Source organism: Gorilla gorilla, chromosome 7, assembly GCF_029281585.2.
Source record: "Gorilla gorilla gorilla isolate KB3781 chromosome 7, NHGRI_mGorGor1-v2.1_pri, whole genome shotgun sequence".
Classification (NCBI taxonomy): Eukaryota; Metazoa; Chordata; class Mammalia; order Primates; family Hominidae; genus Gorilla; species Gorilla gorilla.
The window spans coordinates 14,206,010-14,223,866 of NC_073231.2; the positions used below are offsets into that span (position 1 = coordinate 14,206,010).

General features: G+C 36.5%; 1 protein-coding gene across 3 annotated transcripts in view; it reads right to left on the reverse strand.

The window, feature by feature from the left end:
* Window positions 1–17,857, reverse strand: part of TNKS (tankyrase) — a 217,022-nt gene that overhangs the window by 41,767 nt on the left and 157,398 nt on the right. For all 3 annotated transcript variants that reach the window (XM_055349107.2, XM_055349105.2, XM_055349106.2), the window contains exons 12-17: window positions 16,804–16,975; window positions 10,610–10,689; window positions 6,274–6,419; window positions 3,867–4,032; window positions 2,713–2,932; window positions 2,311–2,420 (exon numbers count right to left, since the gene is read on the reverse strand). In XM_055349107.2, coding sequence (XP_055205082.2) covers window positions 2,311–2,420; window positions 2,713–2,932; window positions 3,867–4,032; window positions 6,274–6,419; window positions 10,610–10,689; window positions 16,804–16,975 — 894 coding nt within the window. The remainder of the gene's footprint in view (window positions 1–2,310; window positions 2,421–2,712; window positions 2,933–3,866; window positions 4,033–6,273; window positions 6,420–10,609; window positions 10,690–16,803; window positions 16,976–17,857) is intronic.

Consider the following 17,857-nt stretch of genomic DNA (forward strand, 5'->3'; position numbering starts at 1 on the left):
AGTAGAACTTCCTTACATCCACAATGTATGGGATCTACTGTAGTCTACACAGTTGACAGTGTACCATAAGCTTTACTAGATCAGTTCATTATTATAATTCTATGGCCACCATCTGTCCTTACTCATAGTAGGTTTACAGAGACGATAAAAGATCTAATTTGAGTTCTACCGATCCCATTGGCTTTATAAACCCTTAACTGAAGCTTAGCAAAAGGATTAGTAGAATACCATATGAAGAGAACAATTATGCTAAGAAGTGCTGAAAATTTGTCTCCAAATGATATACATGTGTAAGTTATAACTTAAGGGTCAAGAATTACATGTAGGCCGGGCGTGGTGGCTCACGCCTGTAATCCCAGCACTTTGGGAGGCCGAGGCGGGCGGATCACAAGGTCAGGAGATAGAGATCATCCCGGCTGACACGGTGAAACCCCGTCTCTACTAAAAATACAAAAAAAAATTAGCTGGGCGTGGTGACAGGCGCCTGTAGTTCCAGCTACTCGGGAGGCTGAGGCAGGAGAATGGCGTGAACCCGGGAGGCGGAGCTTGCAGTGAGCTGAGATAGCGCCACTGCATTCCGACCTGTTCTCAAAAAAAAAAAAACAAAACAAAACAAGAATTACATATAAATGTATATGTAGTATGTTAGCAGCAAATATTTAGCATGCTAAGTCTTTGGTAGAAGTATTTGTTGCTCAGAGAAATTGAGAACCTTATGTGAAGGAAGGTTAAAATTTCTACGAATTTTAATAAAAGACTACTCATCTTTAGAAAGGTAACTTTAAATACTGTAGTTTCAAGAGGATTTCAGTACTAATACTCATTAAATATGATACTTTCAATTAATTTATATCATACTTGGAAGCATAATTTTCTTTCAAAAAACTGGATTGTTGCTCTCCTTAAAAGTATCCTCACTCAGATTTGTCCTCTCTCTGAAATACGGGTCTTTGTAAAATGGGTCTGAGAGACGACAGTCTCATTACAAAGGGCCAGGGAGAAGGCGGTAGGAGGAAGAATATGGTAATCAAGGTGGTTGGTTTGGTTTGGTTTTTATTTATAGTTAGTCAGGCTTTTGCAAATCTAGAAACCACCTTCTATCAATAGTGATTCCAACTGTGAGAACACCTGGTACGTATGAACTGGCATCTGTGGGTTTTTACAGTCAAGAAGGGATTAAGTGGATGAACTGTCAAGCACATGAGCATTCATCCTATTTCTGCCGTGAGCCATCAGGCTTCAGTGGGCCTTAGTTACTTCCAGTCAGTCAGTTCTGACATACGGCATCAAGGCACTGCAATCCATTTCTCTTCCTCTTACAACTGATGACAGTGTTTGAAAGGATAACTCTGGACTTTCACCTGGAGGTTTTACCTAGTAATTCCTACTCTCTGAAACCATATATATCAACTGCTCAACCATTTAATTTTTTTTTTTTTTTTAGATGAGGTCTCACTATGTTGATCAGGGTGGCCTTGAACTCCTGGGCTCAAGGGATCTTCCCACCTCAGCCTCCTGAATGGCTAGGATTACAGGCGCATGCCACTGTGCCTGCTACTCGAATATTTTTAAGGTGCTGATGATAAATGTAAGCCAAAATACTTTCCATGCCTGTATAACAGCCGCACAGCTTTTATAGTTTTTAAAATATACTTGAGGTAGAATTAAGAAACTGATATTTATTATATTATTTTATATTATACATATTTATTATATTACATTATTGATAAATATAAACTGAGCACCCATTACATGCCTATTATGGTGCTTGATAATGTGCTGAGACCAAAAAGCAATAAAAAGCATGACTGTTGGCCAAAAGGTAGTTAAGCTTAGCCGGGAAGATACACCAAAACTCTGAACAAAAGATTAAAATTATGCTAAATCATGCTATTAGTTAGATATCTACTTACTTAATGCATAGTATGCATTTAATAAAGTCGTAAATGCCAGGGAAGTTTTCTAGATTTTATTTTATTTATTTATTTATTTATTTTGAGACGGAGTCTCGCTCTGTCACCCAGGCTGGAGTGCAGTGACACGATCTGGGCTCACTGCAAGCTCCGCCTCCCGGGTTCACGCCATTCTCCTGCCTCAGCCTCCCGAGTAGCTGGGACTACAGGCGCCCGCCACTATGCCCGTCTAATTTTTTGTATTTTTAGTAGAGACGGGGTTTCACCGTGTTAGCCAGGATTGTCTCGATCTCCTGACCTTGTGATCTACCTGCCTCGGCCTCCCAAAGTGCTGGGATTACAGGTGTTAGCCACCGCGTCCGGTCCGTTTTCTAGATGTTAATGTTAGTATGCTTACCCCATAAGATGCTGCATTATGAAGAGGAATTAAACCACCCTTGTCCTGGGCATTAACATCAGCTCCATGCTCTAGAAGATATTCAGCTACTTCCAGGTTATTGTAGCCTGCTATTTAGAGTAAAAAAAATACAGGAAACGTGTCAGCTTAAAAGAAAAAAAATACATACATATGTAATAAGGACCAGAAAATGTTAAGGTTTTAATACTTTTTGCTTCAAAAGCTAATACTATTATCACATAATGGAGGGACTTCATAATAAGAAATTATACAAAACTATGTCAATCAAGAGCATTTTACTAAGTAGTCCCATTTGTGTTCAGCATGGCTTTCATCTTTTAGTAAACTGTATTAGGTGTCCGAGAAAGGAAAAGGAGGCTTGGAGGCACTGGGGGCGCTTACCTGCCAGGTGCAGAGGGGTTGAATTTCTGCCCTGGGTGTCTCTGCAGTTGATATTCTCTGGGGTACAGAGCTTCTGCACTCTTGCCAGGCAGCCCTTCTTGGCAGCATCCAACAAAGCAGCATCCCCTCTCAGTAAGTCCTGAATATCTGTGTCTCCTTCCTTTACCAAATCCAAAGGTGTATTTCCATCTCTGTTCTTTTTAGTTGGATCTGCTCCATGCTACAAGAAAAACCAAATGGGGTTTGTATTTTCTGTAGTAAGTAGGTAGGTAGGTAGGTAGGTAGGTAGGTAGGTAGGTAATTAATTTACTCTACCTTTGTTCCTCTGGGGAAGATATCTACTCTATATGCATTTTGAAAAATACTTTGCAAAATTCCTACTTAGTAATATAATGGATCAGCTTTCTAACTATTAATACTACACACTCAAAGCTTCAGGATCAATGGTGATGATAAAGTAGGGAGAGTGTTAAGTATCTTTGAGACAACTTATATAATACACTTTTTCTCAGACTCCAAGTTGTCTTTGGAAACCTATTTTACTTTGAAGAATAGCATGGATGTTAATTTTGACCAGATTCAATTACATAAAGATACTCAGTAGGTATGAAAAAGAAGAGAGTAGAGTAAGACACACTGGTAAAAAAGGACTTAATTCTAAAGGCCATCAGTAAGAATAAAGTTTGGTAATATTTTTAATATTTTTATCCTAAGTCTTAACATCTATCATGAAATTAGATATAAATGTATTAAAAATTATAGATTTTAAAAGTTTAACTACCAATAGCTATTAAATAAAGTAAATAGAAGTCAATAATTTTTATTATGGGTCGGCCACAGACTGTCATGGGATCACGGCGGAAATTAGTTGTAAGTCAAGTTGGACAATGGATTCACAATGACTTGGAAGTTATTTCTTACCAACCAGTGATAATAAAAATGAGTATGAGATATTGTGTTTTCAGGTATTCACTTTAGGCACTACACAAAGCTATGTATCATATCACATAAATGGTCTTCTGGGAAATAGAAAATGAGAGCAGTCTCTACAGCAGTATTGTTCTTAATAGAATAACATACCCCAACTTACTTTCAAGTAATAACCAAAATATAAATAAAATTAGTTATATTTCATAACTTTTTAAACTACATACTTTTAAAAGGAGCTTGCAGATTTCATACTTTCCTTTAGCTGCTGCTTCATGGAGAGGGGTAAATTTCCATAAGTCCGCCACATTGACAGAAGCCCCATGCCTTACTAAAAGCTCAGCCACCTCATAGTGTCCATATGAACAGGCATTATGAAGGGGCACCAAGCCACTAAACAAAAGAAAATCATATTGAAGTCATAAAACAAACCTTTGAGTTAAAATGATTCTTATAATAAAAATCCTACCATTCTTCTATGGTACTGACTATACTGAACACTGCACAAAAAGAAATACACCCACCTCTGTTCTTTAAGATATAGTTTTCCATTTCTAAATAAGGAGTAATAATTTCAAAAATGTTCTTTCAATGTAAAGATTTTTTCCTAAGTTTCTTGGGGATGGATATATACTCACAGCAATCCTTATCTTTATGAGTTTCGCTAATGAAAATTGTATGCTTACTTATAAAAAATATAATGCAATTAGCTTATTTAGGCAAGTTCTACCTTGGTAAAAAGCTGTGTAAATCATAGTGGTGATTAAATCATAGTGGTTTAATCATAGTGGTGATTCAGTGGTGATTTCCATGCACAGGTTTAAATATTGAAGTGCCAAATATTGAAAACTCATAATCCAGGTAATTCAGAGAAGTATTCAGTAAGAAAAATGACGATGTCAACTATAAGTTCTACTCAGATAAGAAATGGGCAAACTATTCTGAGAGGAGTCTAAGCTCTGATTTGTAAGCAGCTGACATTCTAAAAGGACAAAAAGATGCTCCCACAAAAGAGTGCATCAACAGAATAAAATGTTGAAGTTAACACATGGCAGAAGCAAAGTATCAAGTGCATTTTTTTTTTTTTTTTTTTTTTTTAGTTTTGGGATGAAATACGCTAAGTGTTAAAATGAGCAATAGAAGCAAATGCTGATTGCTCTCCAATGCACTATAACACTTTGAAAGCACTAGTGATATTGTTAGTGAATATTCATGTCTGATGTGTCCCTTTTAAAAGATAAATAAATACATAATGGTTCGATGAGGCCTAAATTGTGCAGTTTAATTCTACTGTGCACTTGTATGTAATTACACAGAAAGCTACTGGCTTATTTTGAGATGATGTGAAATTAACTCAGAACATGGGTATTCATATCAGTTAAAATACCTTTCTCACATTTCTAAGTAGCTGCCTTAAGCTTTGCCTAGACAAAATAATTTAGCAAACTAATATAAAATATACAGTATCTGAGTTAGTAAAAATAAAACTATGCTTCTAGGAATACTGATGTCTTCGGGACGGATGACTTCTTTTTAGAAGAGATTGTACATTTTTAATAGCAAAAAAGAAGAATAAACAATAACTTACAGACTATATAAAAACATTCATAAAGGGCTGGGTGCAGTGGCTCACGCCTGTAATCCCAGCACTTTGGGAGGCCGAGGCGGGTGGATCATGAGGTCAGGAGATTGAGACCATCCTAGCTAACACAGTGAAACCCCGTCTCTCCTAAAAATACAAAAAATTAGCTGGGCCTGGTGACGGGCGCCTGCAGTCCCAGCTATTCGGGAGGCTGAGGCAGGAGAATGGCGTGAACCTGGGAGGCGGAGCTTGCAGTGAGCCGAGAGTGTGCCACTGCACTCCAGCCTGGGCGACAGAGCGAGACTCTGTCTCAAAAACAAAACAAAACAAAATTCATATAATGTAATAAAATACTATATACAAGCATTAAAAGAATGAGACTATTAAGTACTGATATGGGAAGACTATTCAAGATACACTACTGGGTGGAAAAAAGTAAACTGCAAAGCAGACCATATAGGATGGCACCACCATTTATGTTAAAAATCACCACCACCACCATCACCAACAGCACACACACAAGTCTATGCATTTACAATATCTGGAGGAATAAGGTCAACATTTTAATGCTGTATCTCTGAGCAGGAGGTGGGCTGACAGGAAATTTTCACTTTCTATACTGTACAGTTCTGTTTTTTTTTTTTGAGATGGAATTTCGCTCTTGTTGCCCAAGCTGAAGTACAATGGTGAGATCTTAGCTCACTGCAACCTCCACCTCCCGGGTTCAAGTGATTCTCCTGCCTCAGCCTCCCAAGTAGCTGGGATTACAGGCATGTGCCACCACGCCTGGCTAATTTTTATTTTTAATAGAGTTTCACCCATGTTGGGTCAGGCTGGTCTCAAACTCCTGATCTCAGGTGATCCGCCCGCCTTCGCCTCCCAAAGTGCTGGGATTACAGGCGTGAGCCACCATGCCTGGCACATTTCTATGTTTTAAACAAAAAATAAGGATTACTTTTTTAATACAGAAAAAATCTAAGACTTCAAAAATATTTTAAATTTTTTTAAGCATGAAGAGAATGACTCCCAAACAGCTAACTTCTAACACGTACCCCTTGTCTTTGGCATGGACATCGGCACCGTGATGTAGCAGGTACTCTACAACAGACACGCGGTTGTAGCCTGCTGCGAAGTGTAAGGGCGTGGAATGCCGGCCCTCTAAGTCTCTACAATTCACATTCTGAGGGCTGCAAAGTTGCTTTCGTGGTGCACACACAAAGACAAACACAAAACGAACATTACTATTTATTCACAGGTTTTGCCCCAAAATAGTTCAACATCTTGGATAAGTAAATTATAATTTTCTAATGAATATTTATTTCCAAAGATTAGACAATACAAATGTTTAGAAATCTGCACTATGCCTTACAGTGATGACAAATATTTTTTATTATGTACAGAGCAAATTAATGTTTTTCAACATTTCCTGACCAAAATCGGAATCAAATAGAAAAACCCACAACAAAGCAAGCATTTCCAATGCAAATAATGCCTTGCTGTTTTATCTTTGTAAGTCTTTCCTCCCTGAGATACGCTCTACTGTTTGTCATAGCATATTTGCTTGCGCTAACACCAACCTCAGTTGACTATGTAACTAGAGAGCTCTTGCCGTCTCTAATGTGAGTCAAGTAAGCAAAAAGGCACTGGAAAATTATTTTTCTGCCTGGGCCACTCCCTGGGTCTTTTGATTGACTGTAGCAAAGCTATGTAGTCAACAGTGCTTTACTTGACTTTTGGGGCAATGTTTGCTTACCTTTACAAGTTAAACTGGTTTTTTAATCATACCCTAGTTTTGGGGCTTTACTTCCGTCTCTTTCAGAGATGTCCTCCAAATCTCTTCTATGTCTCCTTATCTCTCTCTGAATGCTTCAATTTCAGCACAATCTAAATTGTAAGCTCAGTTTGTTTACAAAGCAGCAGGATGCCATAGAAGGAATCAAAGACTGTATCACTGGTGGTAATAAGTGAGTAATGATAATATCTGAATAATAATTTACAGTTTATAAAGAATATCAGCCAGGTGCGTTGGCTCACGCCTGCAATCCCAGCACTTTGGGAGGCCAAGGCGGGCAGATCACGAGGTCAAGAGATCGAGACCATCCTGGCTAACATAGTGAAACCTCATCTCTACTAAAAATACAAAAATTAGCTGGGCATGGTGGCGCGTGCTTGTAGTCCCAGCTACTCGCTGGGAGGCTGAGGCAGGAGAATTGCTTGAACCCAGGAGGCAGAGGTTGCAGTGAGCCGAAATCGCGCTACTGCACTTTTAGCCTGGTGACAGAGTGAGACCCCATCTCAAAAAAAAAAAAAAAAAAAAAAAAAAAAGAATATCATATTCTTTCAGTGAGGAAATTATTATATGTCTAAGAAGTTGACAGATAACAAACCAGGGATGGAGATTAATTTATAAATTAACTTTACAGATAAATAAATCAGGGATGAAGGTTAAGTGACTTATCCTTGTCAAACAGTTGGTAAGGGGTAGAATAAAGACTCAAACCCTGCTTTACTGATTTTTAACCTCTTAGTCTTTGTGCTACATCATGTATCATCGCTTACTTTCCTAATTATCCAACTTGAGGGAAGTGATCAGAAGAAAGGCAATGAAAAATAGAAAAAGCAAATGAAGCAGAGCAGACAATAGCATGCTCTAGGCTATAAAGGACGATTGCAGGGTCCCTGGGGATTTTCAGGTATTCACTAATTTTGCTGCCACTTCCGCCACAGTAATAAGCTATTATTACATAAAAATTAAGAACCTGAAAAATTTCTACTGATAGAGGAAGTAGGAGTGCTACAGGTTGAATGTTTGTGTCCTTCTGGAATTCACGTTGAAACTTAATCTCCAATGCAATAGTGTTAAGGAGGTGACTGGGTCATGCGGACTCTTCCCTCCTGAATGTGGGCTTAAGGCCTTTCTAAAAGAGGCTTCACACAGCATTTGGCCGTTTTGCCCTTCCGCCTTCTGCCAAGTGAGGATAGAGCATTTGTCCCCTCCAGAAGAGGCAGCAACAAGACACCACCTTGAAGGCAGAGAGACGGGGTCCCCACCAGACACTAAGCCTACCAGTAACCTGGATCTTGGACTTCCTAGCCTCCAGAACTGAGAGAAATAAATTTCTATTGCTTAGAAATTGCCCAGTCTATGGTATTTTTTTATAGCAGCTCAAATAGACTAAGACAAGAAGCTTTCACACAGGTAGGATAAAAACAAGCGCTTTTTAAGTGGTGTAATTTTCACATGACAGGAAAGAGTCTGGGCAGTAAAGGCGAGTTCAGTTTCATCAACCCTATACGGAAATGCACCAGCCTCTAAAATCTGAAGAGCCATTGTAATCTGACCAGGTCAAATATCTTTTCATGACAAATGAGTCTGTGGCTATATTAATATATAAATAGCATAATTGATAAATCAAATTAAATAAAAAATGAATAAATACATAAATCAAAAAGAAAAGATGCAAAAATTGATAATAAACACCCTCTAAGGAGTCTGACATGATTGAAGCTTCTTCCTAATGCTGCTTTCCCCCACTGGTTCTTACATTCTAAATTAACTCTATTATTATTCTATTTGTCAGAATACTGACAAAATAGGAATAGGTAGGGAATGAAACACAACTCATTTTGTGAGGCTACAGAAATAGAAGCCCATCCTGCTTATTAAATATTTGATTTTTAAGATTTAGAAATTCTTTATTCTGTTTCAGTTTTCTTTCAAATGGCAAAGCAATTTTACATCCTTCCTACTTACTTTTCACAATTTCAAATGCTTTATTCAGCAGGCAGCCTTTTCTTCTAAAACCTCAATTCTACTACTTTCTAAAGTCTCTTGGGGAAGAAATTTACCAGGCCTAATTCTCACTCAATTTGTGCTGCTTTGTTTTCTTTTGCTACTTCCATTCCACAAATCAAAATAAATTAGGCCTTCACTGTGAATGGATTGTTTAAGAAACCTAAAAGCTGTAGTATACATCTGCTTATCATATACAAAACACATGGAATTTAAAACTGTATGCTTTAAAAATAAAGTATGTATTAATTATAATAAGCACATATAGCACTTCTAGCACTGAGTTGATCATGCTCTGAAAGGAAGCCTAATCGTTTTATATTTAAGAATTTTCTTTTATTAGAATACATTTCAAGTGACGAAGCATTTTTAAGAAAAAATGTACAGTTTTAGATTTAAGACAACATAAAAATTTCTCCCTAGTGGCTATCCCAACTAAAATTTACTATTATTCTTTAAATAACTTAGATGCTACCGTAAGTTGGAAGTGATCCTGGAAGTGCCCACATATTAAAACAAAAATAAAATTTCTAGGCAACAGAGCTTAAAATGTGTTTACCGTCACTTTCAACCAGCATATGTTATCAAGAATGCTAAAATTAGTTTGCTAAAAATCGCAAAAAGTTTGCTTAAGAAGAGGTGACAAAGTTGACAGTACGTCGTAAAAAGTACTGAGTGTCAATAGCAAATTTGCTATTAACTTTTCTATAAAAATAATAAAGGCAAAGTTGGGTGTAGTGGTGCACGCCTGTAGTCTCAGCTACTTTGATAGTAGGCAGGGTAAGTCAAGAGGATTGCTTGAGCCCCAGGAGTTTGAGGCCTGCCTGGGCAATACAGCAAGACCTTGTCTCGTAAAAAACAACAAAAAACAAACCTCAAAAGACCAACCTCCAAACAAAAAACTTTTGCTAACTTCATCCCTAAGTGAATGATTATAGATGGGAAATGTGTATTTTAAAAAAGCATACTTAGTATTAGAATATGACTATATTTGAAAAAAAATAAAACTACAACCATTGTTTATACCACAAATACAGACTGATAAAATTTTTGAAGCAAGTAGAGCTACACAGGGAAAAAATCTATCTTCTGCATATGAATAATTCATATGCAGGCATTATTCATGTTGAGGGATCACAGGAATGCTTTCCTAGAATAAATGTGTGAACCTCTGAGAAAAGATCAAGAAATATTGTTTCAAATGTCATCCTGCTAATGTCTGGGCTCGATCTAGTTTATACATTTTGTGAATGCAGCCAAAAATAGTAACACTGTAATTAATGTAAGTGAAATTAAAAGAGCTTTCATGTAACCTGAAGAAAAATTACTAAAAACCATGTATATGTGTGTGTGTATGTATATATCCATCTATCTATCTATCTATCTATATATACACACACATATATATACAAATGGTTTCATAAATACAAGGCACATACTGGGAATTCCTTAATAGTAGTACAGATTTTTCCTGCCCATGACTCTGTTCATCCATTTTACTGTTTGTATTTGAGTAGATATACTTAGAAGCTTAAAAATGAATTGGTTAGCAAAGTTCAACAGTGCTATTCCAGATATTAAGGGCACTGACTTACCTTCACAGTTTCCAAGTCTCCAGCTTTAGATGCCTCTAAGAGTCGATAATCAACATCAGAAGTACGTATAGGTGTACTCTCTGCATAAAAGTAAGGAAAGAACTCATATACATATCCAAACTCATATATTCCAACTGCACTGATTTTGGAAACAAAAATGGTTCTTGAGGGATTGCAAAGTAGTTCAGGAGGAAAAATTATTTAGTTTGGTTTTACTAAATGTTGTAGCAAAACTTTGCCATAGATTTGTTATACAAACCTAGGGAAGCCACACAACTTTCAGTACTTAATGTTTAATTTTTTTATGTATGTACGTATGTATGTATTTATTTTTTGAGACAGTTGCTCTGTCACCAAGGCTGCAGTGCAGTGGCGTGATCACAGTTCACTGTAGCCTCAACCTTCCAGGATCAAGCAATCCTCCCCACCTCAGCCCCGAGTAGCTGAGACCACAGGTGTACACCACCATGCCCAGTTAATTTTTGTATATTTTGCAGAGATGGGGTTTCACCATGTTGCCCAGGTTGGTCACAAACTCCTGGGCTCAAGTGATCCTCCTGCTTCAGCCTCCCAAAGTGCTGGGATTACAGATGTGAGCCACTGCGCCCAGCCTTGATTTTTCTTTTAGTCTCAATGTACTACTTTTGAAATCAGAATCATCTTGGGAAGTATAATCAGTGAACAGAAAAGGGCTACCAAATACAGACATTTGTTTAATTCACATTTATTGAATGGCTTTAGGAAAATGCAACTTTCAATGTTTGTATAATTGGAGGTATGATAGCAATGCGAAACAGAATATAATTAAATTGGGCTGTTAGGTCTAGAGGCTAACAAATGAGTTATTATTTTGATTAATCCAATGTAAATAAACTGAAAATTCATTTCACATTGACCCAAATAAAATAAGTTTTTAAAGAAAACAATTTATAATATGTCAACCAAAAGTATGTTTATGTACATGAAGTGTGGCTTTTAGAATGAGCACACATATGTTAACACAAAAGGATGGATCTCCAGGAGGCCTACATTTTAGACTGGGCTCTATAATCTACAACTTTGGACAACTCATGTAACAGTTTAGTTTTTGCCCTTATAAAGTGAGTGCTGAAAATCTTTCAGATCTAAGATTGCATTATCTTATGATCAGAGACATCTTTTTTGAGCCCAATGTCCAAGTGGGAGGATCAAGTGATGCTATGAAGAGGTTGTAGATTTCAGGAGAGAGTGGCTTTTACAGAATAAGTTATGACAATTCTTCAGTAAAAGATAAACTACTTATTTGATCATAATAGCAGGTAAAATGCTGAGATTAAGGGAGGAAAAAAGAGAGAGTTTCATATAACAAAGTAAATCTTTGAATTATTATTCTTAAGAGTTATATTACATTTTAGTTTGTGGAACTGTTGAGGAAAGGAACCAGATCTTGCTCATCTTTATATTCCTTTTCACACAGAGAGCATTCCAAAAGCATTTGCTGGATGGATTTCCGTTATGTATTGGGGTCAATGAGTCTGTCAAATCTTAGCTCTTTTTTTGGCTGCTCTTATTCTGTTCTTTCATTGTCTCATTAGTCTCCATTATAAGTGTGCACATACACTACCGCATTTATAGGTAAGATGCTGTGTGTATATTATGTCTCTATGACAGTGATTCTGGATTTGACAAAATTCACTGATATATCCTTTCAATATCTACAGGTAATATTTTTAGTTTTTCATTTCAACAAAATAAAGAGACAATTGTTTATGTATATAGAGTTATAACTGAGTATTTTTCGATGACAGCACTTTAAGGATACATTTAATATGGCAAAATTTTTGAAATCTAACAACTATTTGAAATTGGAACACATATCTTGATGCAGACTGTCTACTAAAGAGTATAATTTTCCAATCAAGCAAAAAGTCTTAAGCAAATATAAGAATGCTTCTGGAACTACAAGAAAAGAATTATTAGTCCTGGTTAAAGAGGAGAAAGTAAAGATGTTTAAAATATTGGTTAATTACTATATAGATTGTAGAGACCTGCACCTATTACAAATCTTGAATAAGGCCTAGGATAGACTTGTTTTTAGAAATAATGCGAAAAATGTATTAGCTGAAATGACTTACATACAGCCCAGGAACTTTGTATAAAGTGATGCACAATTAAAAGAAATATAAAAAATGAAATTAAAAAAGGAACATGAGTGAAAGAGTAGCTTGTATGCAAAGTACTATATTAGTAAAATTCTTTGTAAGTATGCTAGGTTTGTATAACATGAAATTTATTTATTTGTTTAGTTCTTTCTTTTTAGAGACGGGGTGTCACTATGTTGCCCTGGCTGGTCTTGAAATCCTGGGCTCAAGCGATCCTCTTGTCTTAGCCTCCTGAGTAGTTGGGACCACAGGCATGCACCACCATACCCGGCTAATTTTTAAAAATTTTTAAGTAGAGACAGGGTTTCGCCATGTTGCCCAAGCTGGTCTTGAACTCCTGAGCTCAAGCAATCCTCCCACCGTTGCCTCCCAAAGTGCAGGGATTATAGGCGTGAGCAACCACACTCAGCCTGTAGAACATGAAATTATAGTCACCTAGAATCAAAGATTAAAGATGGGCTTCTTATTTTGTCTCCAATCTTATTCTGGCTCATTAGAGTTTTTAAAAAGTTAGAAACGCTAGGAAGCAGCCCATTTTAAAAAACATCTTTTATAGACTTAGTAGTTTGATCAATATTAGACTATTGGACTGGCAACAGGTCTTAATGGCTTATTTCAATGTGCCACTGTAAATGGGGTTTCAATGTTTAATTTAGCTATCATAAGCCTAATCTTTACCTGTGTAGATGAAAGTAATGCTTATCCCACACTGGGTTATACAATCGCAAGAATTCAGGTCAAGATCGAACTTAAAAAAAATGACCAAAAGAACTGTCTATGGTGCTAGAAATAGTGTTATTTGTGCTATTATGGTAGCCATTAGCCATGTGTGACTACTGAATACCTGAAATGTGGCTAGTGTAACTAATGGAAAGATTTTCCATTTTATTTCATTTTAATTAGTTTAAATGAAGCCAGATGTAGCTAGTGGCTACCATATTGGAAAGAGCAAGTCTAGAGAAAGAAATCAAATCTTTGGAAATAATGTTTTAAAGTGCTAATTCATAAAAAGCTGCTTATCTTGTTTTCTTTACGTTGATGTTAGTTTTGACATAAATATTGCCAGCAGTTTATAATGAAAACTTTATTAATGTAAACTTCTGACAACTACAGACTTGGGAGTTGAAAGTGCACGTTTCTAAAGTAGATCTCAAACCCAGTATTAACAAGTGTATTTAAATGAATCTTATAAAATGTTATCCAGAACAAAACAAATTACTATACATCTTATTTGACTGATATTAATATATTCTTTCAGAAGTCATTATAGATATAACCTGATATTGGGTTAATAAATAACTAAAAAGTTCAGCTAATGCATGGTCCATAGTCTACAGAGACATACAAATTCCTGGTGAAAATAGTAGTTTAAAAACTTATATCCTATTTCAAATAAGAAACAATTCCCATTACAAAAAAAAAAACTTTTGGAGGGCAAAATTTTCCTATATATATTTTTTATTTGTATTAGCTTTCCAGATCAATAAAGAATTAAACTAAAAAGTTCTGCATGTTCTAAATTAAGCATTTAATTACCTATATAATGTCTTATTTCAAAAATCAATTTTAAAGGAGATTTATCAAAATAATCGAAGAAAAATATTTCATTTGTATTCAGTATTTAGTTTTATCTTTTGCCAGAACTCATATATCCTAACTGCATTCAGTAAGAAGACATTTTAAAAGTATTATATGGATCTGATATGCTTGATTTATTCAATACTTTCTTCTCCATTTTGTTAATTACCTCTAAAAGCTATGCACATAATTTGAGGCAAAGCTGTGTGTTTGCCTGACTTATGGTTAAAACATACAGAAACTAACTTAAAATTCGGTACTAAGTGATTCTAAGTAAAATGAGAAAATTTAGAAATTTTAACAAAAATCACAACTTTTAGAAACCATTAGAATTTACTGAGAGGGAAGAAATATTTCCTAGGCAAGGAGTAATATCTCCTTTAAGCAAATGTTCTATCACTCCATAAAAACAGGAAGTCAAAGTCTTTTTTTTTTTTTGAGTTCAAGCTTGAAATTTATATAGGAAATTTCATTTGTTCAGCTGGATCTTACTCATGTTGATAGTGAAGACATGCTAGATAGATTTCCTTCTAAATCTTCCCGTCTCAAGATCACCATTAAGGCTGAAGTAGAATGATCACTATCTACGAATGACCTAGCATGAGGAAAATAAATCCTCATCAATAGTTTTCACAATGTTGCACAATTAGTTTTATTATGCTATTTACCTCTCATCTTCCTATAACAATATACACATATCATAATCTCTACAAGCCCTGGAAGGGTCCCTGTTGCATCATATAGCAGTGATTCTCAACTGGGCTATATTTCTTGGGGTCCCTTTAGAAATCTGTGGGGTCATGTTTTGTCCTCTAATATAGTCGTGTCCAATCTATTTATATAAGAACTATAAATTATTTTATTGTGACTTATTGCTATTTTCCCTTTATATTATAGTTAGGGCATTTTTTTTCTTTCTTTTTTTTTTTTTTTTTTTTTGTTGAGATGGAGTCTCGCTCTGTCACCCAGGCTGGATGGAGTGCAGTGGCACGATCTTGGCTCACTGCAACCTCCGTCTCCCAGGTTCCAGTGATTCTCCTGCCTCAGGCTCCCGAGTAGCTGGAATTACAGGCACGCACCACCACACCTGGCTAATTTTTTAACATTTAGTAGAGATGGGGGTTTCACCATGTTGGCCAAGGTGGTCTGGAACTCCTGACCTCGTGATCCACCCACCTTGGCCTCCCAAAGTGCTGGGATTACAGGCGTCAGCCACCACGCCCGACCTAGTTAGGGCGTTTTATATAGATTTTTGGGAAGGTACCTATACAGTTAGGTCATATTATCTATGAATTTCACTTCTGAAATGTCATAAGGAGATGTCATAAGACATTCTTTATAAAAAGCGGGCACTGTACCTGATAGAGTTAAGAACTACCAGACTGTAGGCAGAAAAAAGTAACCAGGACTTCTGACTCCTAGTCTATAGCCTTCTACATTTTACTCTTCTGGTTTGTCATTTCATTCCATAGCAGATATAATCCACAGACAAAATTAAAAGGTTAGGAAAGAGGTTAATTATACTAACTTTTGATTCTAGTTCATTTTGTCAGTAGGTAGACTGCATTACTTCCTCTAGTTTTGGGACTTAGGAAGCCAGTATCTATTTTCTTATCAGTTTATATTTAAAATATCTAACACTATACCAGGCAGACGATGAAACATTCAGCAAAATTCTATAATTTTATATATATATATATATATATATATATATATATAATTTATTTATTTATTTATTTTTGAGACAGAGTTTCACTCTGTCTCCAGGCTGGAGTGCAGTGGTGTGATCTCGGCTCACTGCAACCTCCGCCTCCTGCGTTCAAGCAATTCTCCTTGCCTCAGCCTCCCAAGTAGCTGGGGCTACAGGCATGCGCCACCCCGCCCAGCTAATTTTTCTATTTTTAATAAAGACAGGGTTTCACCATGTTGGCCAAGATGGTCTCGATCTCCTGTCCTCGTGATCTGCCTGCCTCGGCATCCCAAAGTACTGGAATTACAGGCGTGAGCCACTGTGCCCGGCCTATAATTATATTTAAGCCAGAAAAAGACAAGATAATTTTATAATAATGCAATGAAGTTAAGAATTTTAAAAGTATGTCAGAATTTTACACAGGTAGGAACAATTAATTAAATGTCATTACCATATGAATGATTTATAATTTTCTCTATTTGATAGATTTTATAGCTACCATAATTCCACACTGTTTATATGAGTTTTAAGTCACCTTTGATGAGAATACTCATGAGTCAGGTTTTCAATTTAAACCTAAAAAAATTAAAAGCTGTATCTGCTTCCTTCCCATGACACCTACCTTACCCTACCAAAAAAGGGAGATGGGGAAGTCCACAGGCTAAATTGCAAGAAAAGGCATGAGAAAAACTTCAGGCAAAGTAAACACTGCAAAGTTTGTCTGTGTATTTCAGCAGGGATGGAAGAGAAAACATAAAATGCCCTCTTGGTCTCTTTTAACTCACCACTCAGAATCTGCTGCACTGCTTCATTGCCCATCTGTGCTGCTGTGAAGCCTTGTAAGGAGATGATGGAGGGGTCAGAGCCGTAACTCAGCAGGAGGCGGCAGGTCTGCAGGTGGCCTGCTAGGGCGGCTCTATGCAAAGCAGTCTGACCAAGGGTGTCCAGTGCATTCATCTGAAAAATCATTGGGTGGGCACATGGAATTGAGCATCTAGTTTAGTTTCCTTTTATACCTTAGGAAATACATTCTTATGAAAAAAATCAACTTTCAAAGCTTTTAAAAAGTCTCATAGATATTCATTATTAACTTTTGCTCACTGATTCTGAAGAACTATCTTCTTTTTAGTTACCCTTCTCTGATCACCTTACTGAAGATTACAACACACCCTCTCTTCCCAGAATGACCATTTTCCTGACCATTTCCCATTTCTGCTACTCCCTTCGACGACTAGACTGGTCTATGGAGGCAGCAACTGTGGTGTGGTATTTACTGCTTGCCACAATGAAGATGCTCACCAAATTCTTCTGAATGAATGGATTTTTACCAAACTTTTCCCCAGAATATAAAGACAACAGCATATGTAAGCAAAGACTGTCAAAGTAGTTGATTATATTTCTTTTCTAATTTAGGTAATATAGCTAATTATAATATCTTAATTGAATTACAAGCATATTTAAGCAAAAAAAAAAAAAGATTTGAGGATTCAAACATTCCTTTTTAAAGCTTTGAAGAGTTACACACAGGAAGAAGAATCATTTAGCTAGTTGTGAGACTGCTTAAGACAATGTGAAACACTGGGATCATGCTCTTAATCTGGTCAAACCTGACTCATCTTATCTTCCAGCAGATCCCAATCAGCACCCTCTACTCCAGTCAGACCCAAGTCCACGTTCATTGTGCTTGCTGCTCTTTTCAGAGAAACCCTTCTTTCTGCCTTTATGGCTTCTGAGATCCAGTGTAAGTCTCCTCATCTCCAAGAAGTCTTCCTTGATTTCTTGAAGACTTTGATTACTCCTTTTCTGAACATCTATGTCAATTTAGCACTTAACTGTCTT